We start from the raw sequence: 25,996 nt of genomic DNA, 5'->3' as shown, positions 1-25,996 counted from the left end.
CATCTGTGAAAATGGCTTGATTCTATTTCATTAGCTACAGTCCACTTCCGGAGGGTAGGTTCTAGAGTCCTGGACTTCTCAACTCAGATCCCAGTCCCAATGCGTAACAGCAGTAGGACTTGCACATTGACAGATGATCATGATGCAGCCAATGACAACTACTTTGTGGGGGTCAAGGGAACGACTGCATGGGAGAGAAGCAGCACTCAGAGGCAGTACTCTGAAACCCACCAACTAGTCTCTCTCCAACGAGAAAGGGGGGAAGCATAAAACAGACAGGCGATCATGGCAGAAAAAATGTTGGCGGATGGTTTGGAAAAAATGAGGTTTAAATACTCACCAAACTGGTATACATACACATTCCATATCACAATAGGAAAAAGAGACATGTGAGAAGCGACTTCCAAGGCCTCTTGCTCTTTTTCCAAGTGCCAAGGAAGCACGATCCAGACAAAGTTCCTGGATCCACAAGATACCTTAAAACACTGTTTCCAAACAGCAGGGATGTCATACACTTACTTCCCACCACCTGGAGGAAGAACAGCTCTAACTTTTAGTGACTCTTACCTGATCCAGGGGAAGTGTTGGAGGCTTACGAGGCGGCAGCTCCTCCTGTGACGTTGCTGCTGTGGGGGTCTTTGGGAACGAGGCCTGCGACTGGACCGGGTGCATCTGCATTCTACAGCCACGAGAAAGAAGCGATTAATGAAGACATGTTAATGACAAAAGAAACAAGACATTGCAGTCACGAGGGTACTGCCTTTGTCACCCCGGTGATCAGGCCTGGAATCATCCATACTGGGAGAACTCCACATTCTGTGCCTCCTGGTGCAGTAAGTGGCGCGCACACACACCGCCTATGTATACTCCTGACAAAAGTGCTTAATCTACTTTTTTTTCTCTTAGAGACAGGGTCTTGCTCTGTCACTCCGCTAGAATGTAGTGTCAGGATCATGGTTTACCGCAGCCTCAATCTTCTGGGCTTAAGGGACGCTCCTGCCTCACCCTCCTCAGTAGTTGGAACTACAGGTGTGTGCTACCATGCCCAGCTAAGTTCTTTATTTTCAGTAGAGACAGGATCTTGCTATGTTGCCCAGGCCGGTCTCGAACTCTTGAGCTTAAGTAATCTTCCTGCCTCAGCCCCTCAAAGTGCTGGGGTTATAAGTATGAACCACTACACCTGGCACAAGAGTTTCATCTAAACATGAGGAGTCTATGTGATGAATCTAGAATCTGGAACACTCGCCATGATAACTGGTCTGGACTCTTTGGAAAACAAAACAAAGGTAGGGCAACTGCTATAAATTAAGAGACTAAACAGACACAGCAGTCAAATGCAAATCCATGAGCCTTGATGGGATCCTTTATCAGAAAAATACAATCAAAACACAAAGAAATGGCTCTAAAAGACACTCTGGGGACAACTGAGGACAGAGAAATAAAAACTCTCTATTAGATCCTGTCATTTGCCTCGAGTGTGGTATTATTTTGAAATGGTGCTCCAAGGAATGTCCGTTCTTAGGAGACGCATGCTCAAGTATTGAGGGTTAAGGGCCATGATGTCTACAATTTACTTTCCAACAGCTTAGGAAAAAAAGTAAAGAAAAGAAAACAGGCATTGAGAGACATATAAAGCAAACATGACAAAATGTTAAATAGTAGAGAGGGTCTAGCAATAAGACGACAGGATGGCACTGAGGCGAGGCATACTGGTTTTTACGCTGAATGGTACTGGTTTCAAGATTACGCTTCATAACTTTCATTTGTATATATCGATTTGAAAACTTCCTGGATGGCAGATCACCTAACTGGATCTCGAGAACATCACTACACAAGCATGTGTGAAAGAAGTCTCATGGGGACTTGCTTGCATTCTGGATAAACCTGGTTTTCTCATTCAATGATAGGGTAAGAAATGCGAGGTATGTAGTAAAACTTCAGTACTACATATGATCTCCTCTTCTACTCCTGTGTAGGCTTTTTTTTTTTTTTTTTTTAACCTTGGTCAGTGTCTGCACATGGCAGCAATGTTGACACAGCCTTGCTTTCAGCTCTCAAACTGTGGTGATTAAGTTTACAGTATCATACAAAATTCAGCCAAGTGTGGTGGCAGGCACCTGTGATCCCAGCTACTTAGGAGGATGAGACAGGAGAATCGCTTGCACCGGGGAGGCAGAGATGGCAGTGAGCAGAGATTGTACCACTGCACTCCAGCCTGGGCCACAGAGCGAGACTTAATCTCAAATAAATAAATACATACATACATAAAAATAAAAAAGTTTACAATATCAAAATCTCACTCAGTCATTTAAAGTCCTATTCATTTTCATGAGGGGAAAAAATTTCAAAGATAAAGTTGGGCTGTAAGTCTAATACCTTCCTACAGAGTGCGCAATATCAATAAGTCACACGCTTTTTTTGTTCCGAGATCATTAACTGTTATCTTCATCTCTAAGGCCATTTTTCTGTTTAAAATGAATATCCAGGCCAGGCGTGGTGGCTCCTGCCTGTAATCTCAGCACTTTGAGAGACTGAGGCAGGATGACTACTTGCGCTCAGGAGACTAAGACCAGCCTGGGCAACATGGTGAAACCCTACCTCTACAAAACAAAACAAACAAAAAAAACCCAAACAAGTTAGCTGGGTATGGTGGCACGTGTGTAGTCCCAGTTACTTAAAGGGCTGACGCAGGAGGATCCTTGAGACTGGGAGGTCGATGCTGCCGTGAGCCATGATCACACCACTACACTCCAGCCTGGGTGACAAAGGGAGACTCTGTCTCAAAAATAAATAAAATAAACATCTGTTCTTTCCTTAGGGGGAAAAGCCCAAATGCAATCTTACCCTGATGGTCTGTACATTTCCTGGAAAGGTCCCCTTATTCCACTTCTAGTGCCAATTTGTTCCATCATCACAGCTTGAAAGTGACCCAGGCCCTCTTCCTGGCAGCGATAGATGGGACCCTCCTGAGAGAGGCCGTTGGGCTGGGTGGCCCCTGGGTGGTGAGGCGGGTGGGCAGCCACAGGGGAGGAGTAAGCCCTGGGCTGAAAGTGACTGGCCGGCCGCTGAGGTGTATAGGGAGGCCCTGGCTGCAGCATCACACCATGGGGCGGAAACGCTGAGGAAGCAAATCCCATTCCTGAACTCAGAGGCGGAGGCGGAGTTCCGTAGAGATACTCGCTGGCTGACAACGAGCTCTGCCGCTTGGTGGCAGCGTTATGGTTGTCCAGGTCTAAAAACTCTTTGGGACTCTCTGGCCTCTCCAGAGATTCATCCAGCTTCTCTTCCTCTGGACCAGGATTCTGCCCGTCATTTGGGACTTTAGCAGCCACTGCATCCATACGGGTTGGAGAAGTTAAGGCAGCATGCAGTGTCTCACAGCCTTGCAGACTGGCCATGGCATTCTTATCTGAGAAGAGGGACCTCGGTGGAGGAGGCTGACTGGCTGGGGGCCCGCCGGGGCTTCCCTGGGGATGCAGAGGTCTCTGCCAGTCCGAAAAGCTCTGTGGACATGCATAGTAAGGAGTTCGCTGATAGTGGTGGTAGGAAGGCTGCGGTGGTGGGTGGTAGGAATACCTCATCCCTTGTGGGGGGCGATACCGGGGAAAGCCTCCAGAATGAGCGTGGTTAGACTGAAAGCCTCTTGGAGGGAAATGCTGGGGATGGGATGCTGGGGACTTCCCTCCCATCACGGGGCCCACACCCTGCAGGCCCGGACTGATGTGGTAATGGGCAGCTGAATTCGGGTACTCCAGGCCAGGCATGTACAGGGGGGAAAACTGGCTCACAGTGCCTCCCATCAAACCAGGGTCTGTGCTGGGCGGTGTCGTCGCGTTCTGTCCTGTGCATGGCATGGTTTCCTGAAACGTTCTGCCTCTGGGGCAGAGCAGCTTTTCAGAACCACTGCTACCAAGGCCCTTCCCCTCTGATCCACAAGGAGATGCTTCCCCAGTGACTCCGTTCTCGGGAAGAGCGCCCCTGTCTGCCACGGTGGAGAGGTCTCTCATGCACCCTTGGGCGGCTGGGCCAGGGTAGCTGCTATCCGAGGGCCAGGGATTCTTGCCCTTGGTGGCTTTACAGTTGTCCGCAGATTCGGAGGAGTTGCTTTTGAGCTCCGGGCCCACTGTTTCCCTTTCCTGTGGTGAGCTCTGCCTGGTGCAGTCAGTCTGCAGGGAAGGTGTGGGGTGAGGTAGTTGTTTGAGGTATACCCCCTCTGAAGTACCAACACTTGCTGGTTTCTCTTCAAGGCCAGGCAACGGCTCTGCTGCAAAAAAAAAAAAAAAAAAAGGAGAAAAAATAATTCAGTAGCTGAAATGGCAGTATTAATGTAAAGAACACGCCCGAGTCAGATTAAGGTGGATGTGTGGTGACTCAAGTCCCAGCTGGAAATTGTTTGAGCCCTGAAAGAGCTCAGGACATTGGGGTCCCTGTACACTTCCTTTCACCCCTTTCATGGACACAAAGGTAAAATCTAGCACCTCCACAGCCACACTTACAGTGGGCTGGAGAATGGAAATGTCCTTCATCTTGGGTTGCCTGATTCGTAAGAGCCTGAGAAATGGCTCGTGGCTCACAGACCCTAGACAGGTGCACGTGAAACACACCGGGAGGGGATGCTTGTTATCAGAATCGCTGGCCATGCTGGGAAGCTCTAAAATGTGATGCAACGGGAAAGAACAGGGCATCACGGGCACTCAGAAAGGCCAAACCCGATTTCTCTCCATGAGAATAAAAGCTCCACAGGAGGGACTTCTCCGTCTCCCTGTCATCTCGGTCCATGCACACAAAGACTCAATCACTTTGTTGAATGAATACACTCATTTTGTCTGCATGTCTTGAAGACAAGATGCCTACAACATAAAACTAAAAAGGCATCTTTAACACATTATGGAAACTTACTAAGCCCAATCAAATTAATTTATTAGACTCCTATGCTTGTTTATATCCTCAGTATTTTTTTTTTTGAGACGGAGTGCTGCCCAGGCTGGAGTGCAGTGGCTGGATCTCAGCTCACTGCAAGCTCCGCCTCCTGGGTTTACGCCATTCTCCTGCCTCAGCCTCCCGAGTAGCTGGGGCTACAGATGCCTGCCACCACGCCCAGCTAGTTTTTTGTATTTTTTAGTAGACACAGGGTTTCACCGTGTTAGCCAGGATGGTCTCAATCTCCTGACCTCGTGATCCGCCCGTCTCGGCCTCCCAAAGTGCTGGGATTACAGGCTTGAGCCACCGCGCCCGGCCATATCCTCAGAATTCTTTACCTTACTATTCAACCTACAAATATAGTCTTAACTAAGACTACAATATACAATAGTGGATAAGTGTATGTATATATCTATATAAAATAATCTATTTTTTTTTTGAGGCAGAGTCTCACTCGGATGCCCAGGCTGGAGTGCAGTGTGGCACGATCTTGGCTCATACAACCTCCACCTCCCGGGTTCAAGTGATTCTCATGACCCAGCCTCCCAGGTAGCTGAAATTACAGGCACGTGCCACCACGCTGGCCTAATTTTTGTATTTTTTTTTTTTTTTGAGACAGAGTTTCGCTCTTATTGCCCAGCCTGGAGTGCAATGGCGTGATCTCGGCTCACCGCAACCTCTGCCTCCTGGGTTCAAGAGATTCTCCTGCCTCAGCCTCCCGAGTAGCTGGGATTACAGGCATACGCCACCACGCCCAGCTAATTTTTGTATTTTTAGGAGAGACGAGGTTTCTTCATGTTGGTCAGGCTGGTCTCGAACTCCCAACCTCAGGTGATCCACCCGCCTCGGCCTCCCAAAATGCTGGGATTACAGGCGTGAGCCACTGCGCCCAGCCAATTTTTGTATTTTTAGTAGAGACAGGGTTTCACCATGTTGGCCAGGCTGGACTCAAACTCCCGACCTCAGGTGATCCACCCCCTCAGCCTCCCGAAGTGCTGAAATTACAGGCGTGGGTTACTGCACGAGGCCAAAATAATCTTTTTTTTTTTTTTTTTTAAATAATCTTCTTATAATCTTTCTAGGAGGACAGTTGTCCAGGTGTGATCAAATTACAATCCTGGTAACAGATTCTTAACAACTTTTAAAGAGCTATTAAGATAGCTCAGGCTACCTGAATCAGGCCTTAAAGGTCAATGGTACAAATTATACAATGAAAGTCAAAAATTGTACTTTTCATTATTCAGTCAACATTAAATTTACAACTAGATTTATCAAAGACTTAAATAGGATTCTTGTAAAGCTTTTAATTCCAGAACTCACTTGAAATCAGTATTAGAAAATTCTGCTAGAGATGGTGTTAACAAAGTAGGAGTTTTCATAAAAGAAATACTAAAAGGGTTTTCTTCCCTAACAATTTTTTTTTCTTTTTTTTTAAAGAGTCGGAGTTTCAACTCTGTCGTCCAGGCTGGAGTGTAGTGGTGTGATCATGTGTCACTGAAACCTCGAACTCCAGGGTTCAAGTAATCCTTCCACCTCAGACTCCCAAGTAGTTGGGATTACCGGTATGAGAAACACTTTTATGTAGAATCTATTATCTTTTTTTTGAGACGGAGTCTTGCTCTGTCACCCAGGCTAGAGTACAGTGGTGTGATCTCGGCTCACTGAAACCTCAGCCTCCCGGGTTCAAGCAATTCTCCTGCCTCCGCCTCCCAAGTAGCTGAGATTACAGGCACCCACCACTGCGCCCGGCTAATTTTTATATTTTTAGTAGAGACTGGGTTTCACCATGTTGGCCCGGCTGGTCTTGAACTCCTGACCTCGTGATCCACCCGCCTCGGCCTCCCAAAGTGCTGGGATTACAGGCGTAAGCCACCGCACCACGCCTGGTTAGAAATCTGTTATCTTAAAGTCCAGGTGTCTCCATTCTCCTGCCAGGTACTGAAGAAAATTACATGCATGCTAGATATTTATCCTAGAAATAAGCATTAATTACAATGTATTTTTTCCCCATTTTCTCCCCCTAGTAAATGTTTACTCCTCTTAAATAGCATTTCTAAGAAAATGCTTCCAAATTTGCCACATCTCACTACTGGCCATTCTTAATAAATCCAGGTATGTAGCCAAAGAACAGAAATTGACTTCATAACTTTCAAGATGGTATTTTTTTTTCTTTTTTGAGACATGCTTTTGCTCTGTTGCCCAGGATGGAGTACAGTGGTGCAATCATAGCTCACTGTAGCCTTGACCTCCCTGGGTTCAGGTGATCCTCCCACCTCAGCCTCCCAAGTAGCTGGGACTATAGGCATGAACCTTTTTTTCTTTCTTCTTTCTTTTTTTTTTTAAGACAGTCTCACTTTGTGGCCCAGGCTGGAGTGCAGTGGTGCAATCTCGGCTCACTGCAAACTCTGCCTCCCGGGTTCAAGTGATTCTCCTGCCTCAGCCTCCCGAGTAGCTGGAATTACAGGCACCTGCCATCATGCCTGGCTAATTTTTGTATTTTAAGAAAAATGGGGTTTTGCTATGTTGGGCAAGCTGGTCTTGAACTCCTGACCTCAGGTGATCTGCCTGCCTTGCCCTCCCAAAATGCTGGAATTACAGGCATGAGTCACCATGCCTAGCTAATTTTTTCTTTTTTTTTTGAGACGGAGTCTCGCTCTGTTGCCCAGGCTGGAGTGCAGTGGCACGATCTCGGCTCACTGCAAGCTCCACCTCCCAGGTTCAAGTGATTCTCCTGCCTCAGCCTCCTGAGTAGCTGGCACTACAGGTGCCCGCCACCACACCCGGCGAATTTTTTGTATTTTTAGTAGAGATGTGGTTTCACCATGTTAGCCAGGATGGTCTCAATCTCCTGATCTTGTGATCCGTCCACCTCAGCCTCCCAAGGTGCTGGGATTACAGGTGTGAGCCACTGTGCCTGGCAATTTTTTTTTTTTTAAGTAGAGATGGGGTTTCACCGTGTTAGCTAGGATGGTCTTGATCTCCTGACCTTGTGATCCACCCGCCTCGGCCTCCCGAAGTGCTGGGATTACAGGTGTCAGCCACCACGCCCACCCATTTTTTTTTTGAGACGGAGTCTTGCTCTGTCGCCCAGGCTGGAGTGCAGTGGCCGGATCTCAGCTCACTGCAAGCTCCGCCTCCCGGGTTCCCGCCATTCTCCTGCCTCAGCCTCCCGAGTAGCTGGGACTACAGGCGCCCGCCACCTCGCCTGGCTAGATTTTTGTATTTTTTAGTAGAGACGGGGTTTCACCGTGTTAGCCAGGATGGTCTCGATCTCCTGACCTCGTGATCCGCCCGTCTCGGCCTCCCAAAGTACTGGGATTACAGGCTTGAGCCACCGCGCCCGGCCACGCCCAGCCATTTTAAAATCTTTTAGTGGAGACAGTCTTACTCTCTTGCCCAGGCTGGTCTTGAACTCCTGGGCTCAAGTGATCCACTGGCCTCGGCCTCCCAAACTTCTGGGACTACAGGCATGAGCCACCAAAGCTACTGCCCGGCTGACGGTACTTTTTTAGAGGAACTACGATGATGTAGTGGGTAAAGCATGGGATGCTGGATCTAGTCTGTCTGAGCCCAAATCTCAGTTCTGCTACTTACTAGCTGGCTGAGAGCAAATAATCTAACATTTCCATGCCTTGGATTTTCCATCTGCAAAAAGGATAGTAACAGCAGCTATCTCGAATGCTTGTTCTGAGAATAAATGAGTTAAAGTATGAAAGTCTCAGGAAGGCTCATGCTTGTAATCCTAGCACTTTGGGAGGCCAAGGCAGGCGGATCACCTGAGGTCAGACATTCAAGACCAGCCTGGCCAACATGGTGAAACCTTCTCTGTACTAAAAATATAAAAATTAGCCGAGTGGCCGGGCGCAGTGGCTCATGCTTGTAATCCCAGCACTTTGGGAGGCCGAGATGGATGGATCACGAGGTCGGGAGATCGAGACCACCCTGGCTAATACGGTGAAACCCCTTCTCTACTAAAAATACAAAAATTAGCCGGGCGTGGTGGCGGGCGCCTGTAGTCCCAGCTACACGGGAGGCTGAGGCAGGAGAATGGCGTGAACCCGGGAGGCGGAGCTTCCAGTGAGTGGAGATCGTGCCACTGTACTCCAGCCTGGGCGAGAGAGCAGACTCCGTCTCAAAAGAACAAAAACAAAAAACCCCCCAAAAAACTAGCGGGGCGAGGTGGCGGGCGCCTGTAGTCCCAGCTACTTGGGAGGCTGAGGCAGGAGAAGGGTGTGAACCCGGGAGGCGGAGCTTGCAATGAGCTGAGATCCGGCCACTGCACTCCAGCCTGGGTGACAGAGCGAGACTCTGTCTCAAAAAAAAACAAAAAATTTAGCCGGGTATGGTAGCATGTACCTGTAATCCCAGCTACTCAGGAGGCTGAGGCAGAAGAATTGCTTAAACCTGGGAGACAGAGGTTGCAGTGAGCCGAGATCACTCCAGCCTGGGCAACAGAGTGAGACTGTCTCAAAAAAAAAAGTCTCGCCGGGCGCGGTGGCTCAAGCCTGTAATCCCAGCACTTTGGGAGGCCGAGACGGGCGGATCACGAGGTCAGGAGATCAAGACCATCCTGGCTAACACGGTGAAACCCCGTCTCTACTAAAAAATACGAAAAACTAGCCGGGCGAGGTGGCGGGCACCTGTAGTCCCAGCTACTCGGAGGCTGAGGCAGGAGAATGGCGGGAACCCGGGGGGGGGAGCTTGCAGGGGGCGGGGACCGGGCCACTGCACCCCGGCCGGGGGGGGGGGGGGGACCCCGCCCCAAAAAAAAAAAAAAAAAAAAAAGTCTCAGGAGGAGTGCCTGGCACAGCAAACGCCTACCTGTGCAGCAGTCAAAATTATGACCAGAAATGCTCTGGCATCTATAGACCGAGAGAAGGACTACGATTGGCCCAAATCTGAGAAGTTCAAAACAGAGAGGCTGGGAAGGTCGGGTGCGGTGGCTCACGCCTGTCATCCCAGCACTTTGGGAGGCCGAGGGGGGCAGATCATGAGGTCAGGAGTTCGAGACCATCTCGGCTAACATGGTGAAACCCCATCCCTACTAAATATACCAAAAAATTAGCCGGACGTGGTGGCGGGCGCCTGTAGTCCCAGCTACTTGGGAGGCTGAGGCAGGAGAATGGTGTGAACCTGGGAGGCGGCGCTTGCAGTGAGCAGAGATTGTGCCACTGCCCTCACACTCCAGTCTGGGCGACAGAGCGAGACTCTGTCTCAAAAAGAAAAAAAAGAGGCTGGGAACTAGACAGATCACTCTTGGTTTGATATGCTGTGTAAAATGATTACTCATGAAACAAGAGCTTAAAGAGCCCAAATTGACAGTGTGAATTACCTTGGTCATTCTCAGGCTCTTGTGTTTCACTGGTCGGTGCCCTCCCAGGGTTGCCCAGGGCAGGCTTGGGGGCTGACACAGTGACCGACACCGTGTGAGCTACCTGCGGAAAAGGGCCAGGTAAAGGCGGGGGTGCGGGCTGGGGCGGGTGGGAAGGCACACCTGGGGGGCAGACGCGGGAGGAGAGCTGCTGCATGGCGATCATCTCTGGGCTGTCCATCATGGAGTCCCCTCCCTGCACCCCCCGCAGAGCCTGGGCGGGTGCTCCAAACAAAGAACTGGGTGCTGGCACTGGAGGTGGCTGTAAGCGATGTCCAGCAGACTTGCAGGGCGGGCGCATGTACCCTGTGGAAGGAACTCCATGAGGTAGGAAGCCTGATTGTTCAGTCCACTGGTTGTGGGGGACAGGTGGTCTCATGACTCGGGAATCCATCATGTGACCGAGAGTGCGAGGCTGGTGCGAGGGTCCTGGCCCCAGGTGGGGCTTCTCATCTGCGCCCAAGGGTCCTGGGTTCGTAGCACCGTGGTTCCCATTCCAGACGGCAGAGTGTACTCGATTCAGGTACTTGTACGATCGATACATGTGGCTGGGAGCAATTTCTGAGCTTTCAGGAAAGTCTGGCGGCCGGGCTGGAGCTCCCCCATGCCGGGGAGGAATGAATCCTGGCTGGAACTGAGCTGGAGCATACACGTTTCCATCCTGAGTTGGGCCACTTATCTGCCCAAGCTGCAAGGATCCAGGGTGTGGGCCCATGTTAGAAAGGTGCGTCAGCCCCCCACACATCTGCTTCTCCTCAGGTGTGCCTAGCCTGGGTCCTCGGAGGCTGTTAATTCCAACTGGAGGCTGGTAACAAGAAAAGGCAGCACAGTTAACCAGACTCACAGAGGCACACTTTGTGACCTGCTTCTCTATGGGAACAGGCTCTTTGGGAAAGGAGGCAATGAATGACATTTAAGCTGGAAAGAGACTTTTTCTCTGAAACGTACCTGTGGGACCCTCTGCCCCTGCACCTCCTAAGTAGGCTGCTTACCTGCATGGCGAAAGGCTGACGCTGCTGCACAGGCTCCCCAGGGTGTGGCTCTGGGACGCCAGAGCCGTACAAGGTGGCAGGATCTGATCCTCGCAGAGGGCCAAATGTCCCTGGTACTGCTGGTCTCTGCAGCACATTGAGCAAAGCAAGAAGAAGAAAAAGGAAAGGCACAGACCTTAGGTTGACAACAAGGGTTTTCCTGAAGATGAACATTCTACTAAAATAAAACAGATGACTAAACCTCGGCTGGAAACAGGGAGACTGTGAACATACGTGCTCACCCGCATCAGGGCTTGCCTGTGAGCCCGAAGCAACTTCCTTCTCCAGGAGATACTAGATTAAGTCAGTATTTCTCAATCTCCTTTTTATTACTCCTCCTCCCAAGGATCCATTTTAGCCGTTTCTCCCCAGTTGCCTGCTACCATGAAATCTTTTTTTTTTTGAGACGGAGTCTCGCTCTTTCACCCAGGCTGGAGTGCAGTGGTGCGATCTCCGCTCACTGCAAGCTCCGCTCCCTCCTGGGTTCACGCCATCCTTCTGCCTCAGCCTCCCGAGTAGCTGGGACTACAGTCGCCCGCCACCACGCTTGGCTAATGTTTTTGTATTTTTAGTAGAGACGGGGTTTCATCGCGTTAGCCAGGATGGTCTTGATCTCCTGACCTCGTGATCCGCCTGCCTCTCGGCCTCCCAAAGTGCTGGGATTACAGGCGTGAGCCACCGTGCCCGGCCACTACCATGAAATCTTAATGTTGCAGATATACTGTACATTTATGTACTATATGTATACCTGCGCTTTACACAATAAAGATTACATTTTTTTTTTTTTCTGGAGACAGAGTCTCACTCTGTCGCCCAGGCTGGGGTGCAGTGGCACGATCTTGGCTCACTGCAAACTCTGCCTCCTGGGTTCAAGCAATTCTTCTGCCTCAGCCTCCTGAGTAGCTGAGTAGTGCCACTGTGCCTGGCTAATTTTTGTATTTTTAGTAGAGACAGGGTTTCACCATGTTAGCTAGGCTGGTCTCGAATTCCTGACCTCGTGATCCACACAGCTCAGCCTCCCAAAATGCTAGGATTGCAGGAGTGGGCCACGATGCCTGGCCAGATTATGTATTTTTTAATCCCAATTTTTGCCCACATTGAGAATACATAATTCAGAGAAAAAGGGAGGATTTAGAATAAAGGAAGGGCTGGACACAGCGGCTCATGCCTATAATCCCAGCACTTTGGGAGGCTGAGGTGCAAGGATTGCTCCTTGAGGCCAGGAGTTTGAGACCAGCCTAGGCAACATAGTAACACTGTGTCTCTACTAAAAAGTAAATAACATAAAATAAAATAAATGAAGGACTCACAGGGGAAAAAGATTTCATCCATACACAGAAGTATTTTGTAGGAAGTACCAACTGAATGGCCTTTACATTCCTGTGAACTCACAAACCAGGTTCCTTACCATCTGGTTTAAAAAGGGCGCCTGGCTGGGCGTCCCACCGCAATGCAGGGGATGAGAAAAGCCTCGGCCATTGGAAGTGCCCACCTCCCGCGGGGGCTGTGTGGAGCTGCTGCTCTGTTCGTCCCCAGAAGAGGGGGCTCGGCGTGTGGGGGGCAACGACTTTCCTCCATTCTCCATGGGCTGCTGTTTCCTGCTGGGCCCTTCTGGGTCCCTGGAGCGGGTCCAAACATGGCTCCCACCACTTCGCCCAGCCCGACTCCGTCTCTTCTCCCGCTTTTCATCCTCTCGAATCCAGAATTCTTCATCTGTGTCTCCATCTTCACCAGGAAAATGTTTCATCATGGCCCGATGGAAACACCTCTCTAAATTATCAGACATCTTGGTATACTCTATAGGAAGACAGGAGGATTGACTTCTAGGTATAGTTTATAGAAACTGTTTATAGAAACTTAGAAACTATAGTTTACAGAAACTGTTTATAGAAACTATAGTTTATAGAAACTGACCTACTATATGTCACAAAAGACAATTCTAATAAATAAAAGATGCAACCTGGGTAAACTATGAGTTTAATTCATCTTTAGGGCACATTATATTGCAGAGCTATGGATGCAAGATGAAGCAGGCATGGTATCTATTCTAAGATGCCCAAGGTTGTATGGTTGGGACAGGGCCTCTAGGACTATTAAATCAAACCAGGCTGAGCACAGTAACTTATGCCTGTGATCCCAGCATTTTGGGAGGCCAAGGCAGGAGGATCACTTGAGCCCAGGAGTTCCAAGACCAGACTGGGCAAGAATGCGAGACGTCCGTCCCTACCAAAAAGAAAACATTAGCCAGGTGTGGTGGTGCATGCCCATAGTCCCAGCTACTTGGGACTGAGGGAGGAGGATCCCTTGAGCCCAAGAATTTGAGGTTGCAGTGAGCCATATCTGCGCTACTGCACTGCAGCTTGGGTGACAGAGCGAAATCCTGTCTCAAAGTAAGTAAATAAATAAAATTAAAAAAAAAAAAAAAAGCCAGTAAAATTTTCTTTCTTTCTTTTTTTTTTTTTTTTGAGACGGAGTCTCGCTCTGTCGCCCAGGCTGGAGTGCAGTGGCCAGATCTCAGCTCACTGCAAGCTCCGCCTCCCGGGTTTACGCCATTCTCCTGCCTCAGCCTCCCGAGTAGCTGGGACTACAGGCACCCGCCACTACGCCCGGCTAGTTTTTTGTATTTTTTTAGTAGAGACGGGGTTTCACTGTGTTAGCCAGGATGGTCTCGATCTCCTGACCTCGTGATCCGCCCGTCTCGGCCTCCCACAGTGCTGGGATTACAGGCTTGAGCCACCGCGCCCGGCCAAAAATTTAATTCTTTAAGGCTAAAACTGCAGAAATACTAAATAAAAAATGGCTGAATCTGCTGTTTTTAAGCAGGGCATTTTGAGTTAATGCATAAATGACCCAAAGTAGGAGGAGCCATTTCTACTTTGATATTAGAGATCTACTACGCCAGCTTCTCCAGATGGTTGAAGAGTCAGCTCTATCTAGTGTCAGTCCCATCCACGGTTAAAGAGGCACACACAGTATTATCCAGAACCAGACTGGTCTGCAGGATGAGCCAGTTAGGTGCCAGCTGCACTCTCTTGTCCTACGGGGCAGGAGAGTCCCTGGCAGATACTGTGGTAAGTGGCTAGAATGGTCAATCCCACGACTTTTCATACACATTCTGCTCACTGTCCTACAGAAAAGTCACTAGGACGTGTATTTATAAAAGAGAAGGCATTTTATTCTTGATTACAGATATGTATCTAGCACAAACTCCTTCCCCGCTTACCACTACTTTCCCCATTATACTTTCGACAATTCCTGAACATGGTCTTCATGTCATTTACAAATTCCTCCTTGGTACAGTATAAACCTCCATTCAGTTTCTTCTCCATGCTGGAAATATCCATGGGGGCCTAAATGAGACACATAACTCTTTATAGTTAAAATATGCTGAGAACAAAACATTTCATAGAGAGAGAGATGGAGAGAGAATGAGGATTCAGCAATGCTGTTCTGTAACGAATAACAGATAAAACGAGAAACATGACATGAACTTTCAACAGTTGAAAAGAAAAATATATCAAAAATATATACATGAAACAAGAAACAAATGACAAAACCCAAGAAAGATACACACACTATAGTAGGCATTACTGCAAAGACAACTTCTACCTTAATAATCTGATAATAGTTAGGGGCATAAGATTCATCCACAGGTTCCAAAAAGGGCCAGGAATCCTTGTGAGCCTTTACCACGTCTAGAACTGAGAGCCAGAGAAGAGATCTTTATTAGCACACGCACAGATGAAAATGTGCATCACAAACGGAACAGTGGAGAATGGGAACTAACCTTTATACATAGCAGTGAAATCATCGTCCAACTCAAAGCTGTAAATCATAAAATAAGAAATTAATAGTAACTCTGACCACCTTCTCTCCTGAGCCCTCTCAGGTCTATCGCAGACACACTTGACTGAAGTAAGATTTGGAACAGTCCTAATAGTGTGGTTTAGATGAGCCTGTGATACTGGTAACACTCCTAGAAATACAAAATGAGGGACAGTGGACCTTAGCAAAACCGGGAATTTCACTTCCCTCATCTACAAAATGGGGGGTTTCTGGATGATCCAGATAGAATGCCGGTTATTTAATTGCACATTCTTTATTTCTTCACTTATTTTGAGACAGGATCTTGCTCTGTCGCCTAGGCTAGAGTGAAGTGGCGTGATCACAGCTCACAGCAGCCTCGATTTCCTGGGCTCCAGCGATCCTCTCATCTTAGCCTCCTGAATAGTTGGGACTACAGGTGTGTGCTACCATGCCTGGCGAATTTTTGTATTTTTGGTAGAGGTGAGGTTTCACCATGTTGCCCAGGCTTTACAGCACAATCTTTTTTTTTCTTCTTTTAGACAGAGTCTGACTCTGTCACCCAGGCTGGAGTGCAGTGGCACGATTTCGGCTCACTGCAACCTCCGCCTCCTAGGTTCAAGCGATTCTCCTGCCTCAGCCTCCCGAGCAGCTGGGATTACAGGCATGTGCCACCACACCCGGCTAATTTCAAACAAAATTTTTATTAGAGACGGGGTTTCACCATATTGGCCGGGCTGCTCTCGAACTCCTGACTTCAGGTGATCTACCTGCCTCAGCTTCCCAAAGTGCTGGGATTACAGGCGTGAGCCCGGCCTATAGCACATTCTTAACCAGGTTTTATTTTACTTTTAATCCAAAAAAGCATACGATAAATGAGCTCCTGAGCACTGAATGTGTATCTGCCTCTTGAATTTTCAGTAAGGAGTAAAGACACACGGTACCTAGTAAGGTCACGGGAAGTAATAACCTCAAAAAGATAAACTGCTATTCACATTTCCAAGGAGCTCATTTACATAATAATCAGATTCTGATTTCATTAAATTAAGGGGATGAGGAGCGAAGAGCTTAGTGTAAGTCTTACTTCTGCTCCCACAGAGTGTGACAGCAAGAGTGTCACAGGCCGGGGTAGCCAGGCATGTCTGTGTGTGCCTGAGGAAGTGCACCGGGGTCAGTTGTGAGTGCAGGGCCCGCCCCGCCCCGTGCACTGGCACGTGGTGACAATGTTACCCACCAGGGCTGTTCTGAGGATGACATGGGGAAAGTGCCTGAGTGCTCCATAAATGCTACCAGTTGCTACTGTTGCTGTTGGTACTAAATACTCACAGGTCTTTAGTCTTTTTTTCCTCTCTCATGGGGGAATTGGGGTCCAGATGCGAAAGTTCTGGAGGGAGCTCCTTCCCTTGAGCCAGCAGCCATGCCCTTTCTTCCCTGAGCTTTCTCCTCTTCGCTCGATCTACAATGAACACAAAGGCTGAGTGAGCTGAGCACACTCCAGACGCTGACGTGGCATGTTCCTTCATCATTGTGAGAGAAGGAAGACACCAGGCCACCAAAGCAGGATTATGAAGCAACTTCTGCTCCCTGTGCCAGCCTCTCTTGGGTAATTAGGATGTTTCTACAGATGGAATGCTTTCAGACATGGGTAAACTAACTAACTGAACCTGTTTCCTCGCTCACACTGAGTTCGAGGTGGGGAACGAAGGTGACAGGGCAGGCACAGGGTGGGCAGGAGGGAAGGGAGCAAGGCAGAAAAAAACAGAATGGCAGTTGAAGAAAAAGGAAAAAGTACAAGGTTGAATGAGGACTATCTTCTTGGATTACTTGAGGCCATTCTGATCTTTTACCTAAAAAAAGCAACATCCGCAAATCCTTTTTTAGGACCAGACTCTCAGTCCACACACACACAGGATTTTAAATGCACGCCCCAGCTCTTCACGTTCTGTTTATGAAGGCATCCATGCAAGCAATGGTCTGCTCCCCACCCCACGCCTACAGCAGCAGGCCCTGCCACCAGTGGGAGTTTGGCTGGGAAGAGGGGAAAGATGCCAGCTGGGACTGGCAAGGAGCTGGAAGGCAGGGATGATTTTTTCCCTGGCTCCCAGCCACAGCCATGAGCAGCACACTTGGCGTTCCACTCCCAGCCTGATGGAGCACTTACCACTTGCAGGGAACAAGGAGGTAGGGGCCAAAGAAAAGAGACAAGGAGAAAAATGAGACTGCCAGACAGCAAGGCACAAAGATGGAAGGGAGGAGAAGCCAGCACAGAGACTATTTTCTTTTCTTTCCTTTCTTTTTCTTTTTTTTTGAGATAGAGTTTTGCTCTCATTGCCCAGGCTGGAGTGCAATGGCACCATCTCGGCTCGCCACAACCTCTGCCCCCTGGGTTCAAGCGATTCTCCTGCCTCAGCCTCCCAAGTACCTGGGATTACAGGTGTGCACCACCACGCCCGGCTAATTTTTTATTTTTAGTAGAGATGGGGTTGCTCCATGTTGGTCAGGCTGGTCTCAAACTCCTGACCTCAGGTGATCCGCCCGTCTCGGCCTCCTAAAGTGCTGTGATTACAGGAGTGAGTCACGATGCTCGGCCTGAGCCTCTCTTTTCTTCCCCAGTTCTCGCTTCTGTTCCACAAGGGATAGGATCCTTGTCTGCCTACTGCTGTGAGCAAGACACGATCCCTGTTGGGTTACATTTCACTTGAGTTTTTGTTCCTAAATTATTTTCATTTGTGATGCTAATCTATTTCTCCTTTAATCAATGAAAGGAAGTTTGTTATTACCAATTTTTAAGAAAAATTTTAAAATTTTAAAAAATATTTTTCTTCCTTTTTCAACCTCTACAACTTTCTAAACCAACTTTTTTTTTTTTCTGGAAAAAAAAAAACAATTTCAACCACAAAGAAAACTGTAAATTAATGAATACCCATGTATCCCCCAACGTGTCAAATCTTAAACATTTTGTCTTATTAATGTTAATAAGTTAATAAGTATTTCATGGTATGATTATTCCACACCTTAACAATCCATTATTCTCCTTGATTCCAATTTTAGAAGTTTGTAAACAATGTATCAACAAAGTTATTTTAAAACATATCTTCTCAAGCATGTGTGTAAGGATTATCTCAGATGTGAATCCAGCAGCAGAATTACCAGATAGAAGTAAAAAGTATATATGTAAACCTCATCAGGCACTGTCAAAGGGGTGTCCACCATTTGCAATGAGGTTACAGAATTTTTAAAAAAGTGCTGTCCAGGGCCAGGCGCGGTGGCTTATCGCTGTAATCCCAGCACTTTGGGAGGCCGAGGTGGGCAGATCACCTGAGGTCTGAAATCACCTGAGGTCTGGAGTTCGAGACCAGCCTGACCAACATGGAGAAACCTCATCTCTACTAAGACTACAAAATTAGCTGGGTGTGGTGCCACATGCCTGTAAACTCAGCTGCTTGGGAGGCTGAGGCAGGAGAATCACTTGAACCCAGGAAGTGGAAGCTGTGGTGAGCCAGGACTGTTCCATTGCACTCCAGCCTGGGCAACAAGAACGAAACTCGGTCTCAAAAAAAAAAAAAAAGTGCTGTTCAAAAGGTTGTAGGTTGTATTTACTTTTTTTTTTCTTTTTCTGAGACGGAGTCCTACTGTGTTGCCCAGGCTAAAGCACAGTGGTACGATCTTGGCTCACTGCAACCTCTACCTCCAAGGTTCAAGGGATTCTCCTACCTCAGCCTCCCAAGTAGTTCGGATTAAAGGTGTCAGCCACCATGCCTGGCTAATTTTTTTTTGAGACAAGAGTTTCACTCTTGTTGCTCAGGCTGGAGTGCAATGGCACAATCTTGGCTCACTGCAACCTCCGCCTCCTGGGTTCAAGCGATTCTCCTGACTCAGCTTCCCGAGTAGCTGGGATTACAGGCGTGCACCACCACGCCCGGCTAATTTTGTATTTTTAGTAGAAACGGGGTTTCACACCATGTTGGCCAGACTGGTCTCGAATTCCTGACCTCAAGTGATCCACGTGCCTCAGTCTCCCAAAGTGCTGGGATTACAGGCGTAAGCCACTGCACCCGGCCTTATATCTACTTTTTAAATAGCAATTTCATTTACCTCACATTCATTTAGTATGATAAAATACTTGCATATTAGCCAAACTCACAGATGTTACATACACTTTTGAAATGTTTCCATGTGCATCTTCCTGAATGCAGTGATACTCAACATATTTTCACGTCTACTACTGCATAGTTAGTGCTCTCTTCTGTATATTTCCTGTTAATTTGTCTTTGTGCCTATTGATTATTAGAGTTCTTACTGATTTGGAGAAATGCTTTAAATGATGAGTAAGTCTTCGTTGATAAGTGTTAAAATTATGTTCTTTTACTCTGTGATTTGTTGTTTTATTTTGCTAAAGGTGTTTCTGCCACATGTACGTTTAAAAATAAATAATGTAATCAGGCCAGGCATGGTGGCTCACGCCTGTAATCCTGGCACTTTGGGAGGCCGAGGCAGGCAGATCACGAAGTCAGGAGATTGAGATTATCCTGGCTAACACAGTGAAACCCGGTCTCTACTTAAAAAAAAAAAAAAAAAAAAAAAATTAGCCAGGTGTAGTGGCGGGCGCCTGTAGTCCCAGCTACTCGGGAGGCTGAGGCAGAATGGTACGAACCTGGGAGGCGGAGCTTGCAGTGAGTCAAGATTGTGCCACTACACTCCAGCCTGGGTGACAGAGCGAGACTCTGTCTCAAAAAAATAAATACATAAAGTAATCAAATATGTCAGTTCTCTCTCTTTCCTTGTGGTTTTTGCTTTTTGTACTTAAAAACTGTTTTCTATCCCAGTATCTTAAAGATAGTCATTTACAACTTCTTCAGAAAGGTTCTGGCCTTTAGTGTATCTGGAACTTACATACGCAGTAGGGATTTAAATTTTTTCTCTATAAATGAACAACTGTCCTGGTTCCTCCCCTAGAGACAGGGGTCTCGCTCTGCTAGGAACATAGCTCACTGCAGCCTCGAACTCCTGTGTATAAGGGATCCTCCCACATCAGACTCCTGAGTGGCTGGGACTACAGGCACATACCACCACACCTGGCGCTGTTTCTGAAAAACCCATATTCTCTCTCAAGGTCTGTTTCTGGTCTCATTGTCTATCTCTATGCCAACACCATTCTCTCTCAATCACTGCAGATTTGCTCTCATTATGTGGCATAATGATTGCCCCTATCGTATTGTTTTTGTAAGTTATCATGGCTATACAAGGTCTTGATCTCCTGACCTTGTGATCTGGCTGCCTTGGCCTCCCAAAGTGCTGGGATTACAGGTGTGAGCCACTGCGCCTGGCCAGGTCATGCTGTCTTTTAATAAAAGTGTTCATGTTGACATTTACAGAATAATAATGAACGGCTGGGCACAGTGGATCACCTGAGGTCAGGAGTTCAAGAACAGCCTGACCAACATGGTGAGACCTCGTCTCTACTAAAAATACAAAAAAATTTGCCAGGTGTGGTGGCACATGCCTGTAATCCCAGCTACTTGGGAGGCTGAGGCAGGGGAATTACTTGAACCCGGGAGGCGGAAGTTGCACTGAGCCGAGATCGTACCACTGCAGTCCAGCCCGAGCAATAGAGTGAGACTCGGTCTCAAAAAAAAAAAAAAAAAAAGTAAGAAAGAATAATAATGAATATACCTACTTGGTGAATTTCTTAGCTATAATAGTTTCCTGGGTGATTTTCTTGGAGTTTCAAGACACACACCACCCCAAATATGTATACATACCTATGCATTTTTCTTTGTAGACACTAAATCTTTACAATACAATATGAAATGGAAACGATAGAGGAAATCCTTGTGTTCATCCTGACTTTAAAGGGAACACTTCTAATGTTTCCCCATTAAGTAGAAGGTCTGCCTAGATTATTAAGATATTGGCTGAGGAAGTTTCATTCTATTATTCTAAGTTTGCAGAAAACCCAAGGAAGGCCTGAAACTACTAGAAGCTGAAAATGCCACGGACTCTTACCTACAGCCTTCAGAGAGTGAAACCCTGTCAATACCTAGATTTTGTATTTCTAACTCCCAGGACTATGAGAGAATAAATTTCTGTTATTTTATGCCACCTGGTTAATGGAGGTTATTATGGTAGCCCTAAGGAACTAATATAAAATTCAAAATTCAACCCACTACCCACCACTTCCTTTTTTTGAGACAGGGTCTTGCTCTGTCACTCAGGCTGGAGTGCTGTGCACAATCATGGCTCACTGCAGCCTTGACCTCCTGGGCTCAAGTGATCCTCCTACCTCAGCCTCCCGAGTAGCTGGACTACAGGCATACACCACCATGCCCGGCTAACTTTTAAAATTTTCTGTAGAGATGGGGCCTCACTATGTTGCCCAGGCTGGTCTTGAACTCCAGGACTCAAGTGATTCTCCTGCCTTGGCTTCCCAAACTGCTGGGATTATAGGCATGAGTCAGTGCACCTGGCCATCAATCCCATCATCTTCTGATTTCTGCTGTTGCTCCTACCTGCTATCATTATTAAGACCATCCTCTCAGGGTAATCTACCTTTTCCAAATTGGTTGTTTTATGGAACAGAATGTTCTATAATTCAGTTCCGTAAGCCCACATGGAATTTATATCCAGTTTATATCTCTTCTTGCTTTCTGTATCGAGGATCAGGGTTTTTCATCAAACCAAAAAACTACTCAATCATTGTTTCTGAATACTCTCTTGGCCTTACCGTACTGCTTCTTTCCTTCTAGAACTTACAGTGAACACATACAGGACCTTTCATGCTTTCTGCCACCTGCATCTGTTATGCAGCCTTTTCTGATAGTTGCAAATCCAATTTTCATGTTCTGCTTTGTGACACTGGGGCTGAGATCCTGCACATACAACTTCTCTTTTCTCTGCTGGCTTTATACTCTGCCAAAGGGAGCATCAGAGGGACCATGGGAGGCAGGCTGAGGAGGACTGCGATTTCCTTCCATTTGTTTGCTGATGCCATTCAACCCATCCTGGGATGGACGGTCCTGCATCTGTGAAGCTGCACTTGGCAGCAACAGCCAGGTTCTTCTGGAGTTTGCCTGCCTTCACAAGTGCTAGCAGTGGGGCTGCAGCCCCCCACGTTTGACACTCCCACCTCCTCCGTCTGTGTCACCACGGGGATCCCTTTAACCTTTTTTTCGTTTTCTAACTCCCATTTAACCAGAGTCATGTGACGTTTTCTCTGCTGAAGTATCTAGTGTAGTTCTGGTTTTCAAGGCTGGACCCCAACTGATTAACTACAAGTTACTTCTTTCGTCATGGCCGGCTTCATCTCATTCCAGTTTCCCAGACATATCACCCGAATGAGCATACAGCTCAGTAGCATTAAGGGTGTAAGTAATGTGCCGCCATCACCACTGTCCATTTCTACAAACTTTTCAGCACTCCAGTCTGTAACATTAAACACGAACTCCCCATTTCCGTCTTGCCTCAGCCTGTAGCACAAAACATTTGTCCATGTGTGTTCTGCTGATATCATTTAGTGTAATACCTTCAAGGTTCATCCATGTTGTAGCATGTTTCAGAATTTCCTTCCCTCTTAAAGCTGAATAACACTCCACTCTGAGAGTATACTGCATTCAGGTTCTCCTTTAATCCACTGGTGGATACTTGGCTGTTTCACTTTTTGCCTTCTGTTTTTTGTTTTTTTGAGGGCGGGGGAGACAGAGTCTTACTCTATCACCCAGGCTGTAGTGCAGTGGCATGATCTCAGCTCACTGCAGCCTCTGCCTCCCGGATTCAAGCAATTCTCCTGCCTCAGCCTCCCAAGTAGTTGGGACTACAGGTGTGTGCCACCAGGCCCGGTTAATTTTTTTTTTTTTTTTTTTTGAGGCGGAGTTTCGCCCAGGCTGGAGTGCTGTGGCATGATCTCCGCTCATTGCAAGCTCCGCCTCCCGGGTTCAGGCCATTCTCCTGCCTCAGCCTCCTGAGTAGCTGGGACTACAGGCGCCCGCCACCACACCCGGCTAATTTTTTGTATTTTTAGTAGAGATGAGGTTTCACCGTGTTAGCCAGGATGGTCTCGATCTCCTGACCTCGTGATCCACCCACCTTGGCCTCCCAAAGTGCCGGGATTACAAGCGTGAGCCACCGCGCCCGGCCTTTTTTTGGTATTTTTAGTAGAGACTGGGTTTCACCATGTTGGCCAGGATGGTCTCGATCTCCTGACCTCATGATCTGCCCCGCCTTGGCCTCCCAAAGTGCTAGGATTATAGGCGTGAGCCACTGCGCTTGGCCTTGTTTTTGTTTTCTCTCTTTTTTTTTTTGAGACGGAGTCTCGCTCTGTTGCCCAGGCTGGAGCGCACTGGCCGGATCTCAGCTCACTGCAAGCTCCGCCTCCTGGGTTCACACCATTCTCCTGCCTCAGCCTCCCGAGTAGCTGGGACTACAGGCGCCTGCCACCACGCCTGGCTAGTTTTTTGTATTTTCCAGTAGAGACGGGGTTTCACTGTGTTAGCCAGGATGGTCTCAATCTCCTGACCTTGTGATCTGCCCGTCTCGGCCTCCCAAAGTGCTGGGATTACAGGCGTGAGCCACCGCGCCCAGCTGTTTTTGTTTTTTCTTAATCCACTTTCTTCCTTTCAAGTTTCTTTAAATAAATAAAAGCTCTGAGTCCTCTCTTTGGAAGTATGCAGTCATGTGCCAGGCACGACACCACTGCACTCTAGCCTGGGTGACAGAGCAAGACTCCATCTCAAAAAAAAAAAAAAAAGTGATTCGTACCTAATTGATTATTTCCCCCCCCCTTTTTTTTTTAATATTTGGAAGCTACTAAAGAGTCTGGAAAGGTTATTGTAAGTATCTTATGGCTTATAAAAATTCCTTCCATAAGAACTATCATGGGAGACAGAGCAACACTTTGTCTCAAACAAACAAAACTATCATTTGTGACTTTAAATGTGTGTTAGAGACTGTCCTATTTTCATTTAATCCTTCTAACAAGGTCTGCCCAGCCCTTCCCCATGTGACCTGGGCTACCTGCTACGCCTCATTCATCCCCAGCCAGACTTCATGTGCTTGCTCCGCTCTGCTCCGCTCTGGCCGCGCCGGGACTTTCAGCCAGCCTTCCTGTGCTTGCTCCGCTCTGCTCCGCTCTGGCCGCGCTGGGACTTTCAGCCAGCCTTCCTGTGCTTGCTTCCTCTGCTCCACCCGCATATCCCTGTCCTGGTGCCTCTGCTCCTCTGTACCCACGCCTCCCTCTTCAGGCACTCACGGGTCAACCCCATTCACTTTATTTAAATGTCAAATCTTCAGACAGGACTTTCTCTTTTGTTTGAGACAGGGTCTTGCTGTGTCACCCAGGCTGAATTCAGTGGGGGAAATCAGGGCTCGCTGCAGCCTCGACCTCCTGGGCTCAAGGGGTCCTCCCCCCAAAGCCTCCCAAGTAGCTGGTGGAGCCACCACGCCCAGCCATGTCACTCTTTACCTGTAAACCTGCCTAATTTTACTTGAGATCACTCACCACTATTATCCCACAATATGTGTCTACCCTCTACCTTCTCACCACTGGAATGAAAATAATACTTTTGGCTGGGTGTGTGCTCACGCTTGTATTCCCAGCACTTTGGTAGGCTGAGGCAGATGGGTCACTTGAGGCCAGGAATTCAAGACCAGCATGGCCAACACGGTAAAACCCCATCTCTACTAAAAATACAAAAATTAGTCGGGTGTGGTAGTGTACATCTGTAATCACAGCTACTTGGCAGCTACTTGGGAGGCTGAGGCACGATAATCACTTGAACCTGGGAAGTGGAGGTTGCAGTGAGCCGAGATCATGCTACTGCACTCTAGCCTGGGCAAAAGAGTGAGACAGTGTCTCAAAAAACAAAGAAAAATAAAAATAAAAAAAGGCCAGCCATACTTCCCTGCTGTGCTATCAAATACTAGATAGTATTCATTCATAATAACCATTTTTTTGTACCCATTAACCATCCTACCTCTCCCCAACCCTCCACTATCGTTCCCAGCCTCTGGTAACCATCCTTTTACCCTCTATCTCCACGGGTTCAATTATTTTGATTTTTAGATCCCACAATTAAGTGAGAATATCCAATGTTTGTCTTTCTATGCCGGGCTTATTTCATTTAAAGTAATAACCTCCAGTTCTACCCATGTTGTTGCAAACGACTGAATCTTTCCGTTTTTATGGCTGAATAGTACTCCCCTGTGTATCAGTACCACATTTTCTTTATCCATTCATTTGCTGACGGACACTTAGGTTGCTTCCAAATCTTGGCTATTGTGAACATAGTTGCAAAAAATATGGGAGTGCAGTTGTCTCTTTGATATATAGATTTCCTTTCTTTTGGGTGTATACCCAGCAGTGGGATTAACAGATTTTACGGTAGCTCTCTTTTTAAGGAACCTCTAAGCTGTTCTCCATAGTGGGGTACTGATTTATCCTACCAACGGTGTATGAGGATTTCCTCTTCTCATCCTCACCAGTATTTGTCATTGCCTGTCCTTTGGATATGAACCATTTTAACGTGAGATATCTCACAGTAGTTTTGATTTCCATTTCTCTGACGAGCAATGATGTTGAGCACTTTTTCATAAGCTTGTTTGCTTTTTTTTTTTGAGACAGAATCTTGTTCTATTGCCCAGGCTGGAGTGAAGTCTTGGCTTGATCTCTGCTCACTGCAACCTGGGCCTCCCAGGTTCAAGCGATTCTCCTGCCTCAGTCTCCTGAGTAGTTGGGATTATAGGCGTGTGTCACCACACCCAGCTAATTTTAGTATTTTTAGTAGAGGCAACGTTTTGCCATGTTGGCCAGGTTGGTCTTGAACTCCTGACCTCAAGTGATCTGCCCGCCTTGGCCTCCCAAAGTGCTGGGATTACA

The 25,996-nt window shown here is 47.5% G+C and overlaps 2 protein-coding genes across 3 annotated transcripts in view; one reads left to right on the top strand and one right to left on the bottom strand.

Moving 5' to 3' along the window:
- The window catches only part of MICAL3 (microtubule associated monooxygenase, calponin and LIM domain containing 3), a 1,031,057-nt gene that overhangs the window by 391,659 nt on the left and 613,402 nt on the right, over nt 1-25,996 (top strand). The window lies entirely within an intron of this gene.
- The window catches only part of LOC111526405 (cat eye syndrome critical region protein 2), a 193,565-nt gene that overhangs the window by 605 nt on the left and 166,964 nt on the right, over nt 1-25,996 (bottom strand). The window contains exons 10-18 of one of the 2 annotated variants that reach the window (XM_023192096.2): nt 16,453-16,582; nt 15,110-15,147; nt 14,932-15,023; nt 14,546-14,672; nt 12,731-13,119; nt 11,284-11,409; nt 10,253-11,096; nt 2,845-4,264; nt 568-679 (exon numbers count right to left, since the gene is read on the bottom strand). In XM_023192096.2, the coding sequence (XP_023047864.1) occupies nt 568-679; nt 2,845-4,264; nt 10,253-11,096; nt 11,284-11,409; nt 12,731-13,119; nt 14,546-14,672; nt 14,932-15,023; nt 15,110-15,147; nt 16,453-16,582 (3,278 nt within the window). The remainder of the gene's footprint in view (nt 1-567; nt 680-2,844; nt 4,265-10,252; nt 11,097-11,283; nt 11,410-12,730; nt 13,120-14,545; nt 14,673-14,931; nt 15,024-15,109; nt 15,148-16,452; nt 16,583-25,996) is intronic. The other variant, XM_023192097.2, reaches the window with a different exon arrangement.

Source organism: Piliocolobus tephrosceles, chromosome 19 (assembly GCF_002776525.5).
Source record: "Piliocolobus tephrosceles isolate RC106 chromosome 19, ASM277652v3, whole genome shotgun sequence".
Classification (NCBI taxonomy): Eukaryota; Metazoa; Chordata; class Mammalia; order Primates; family Cercopithecidae; genus Piliocolobus; species Piliocolobus tephrosceles.
This window is presented reverse-complemented; position numbering and strand designations above follow the sequence as displayed.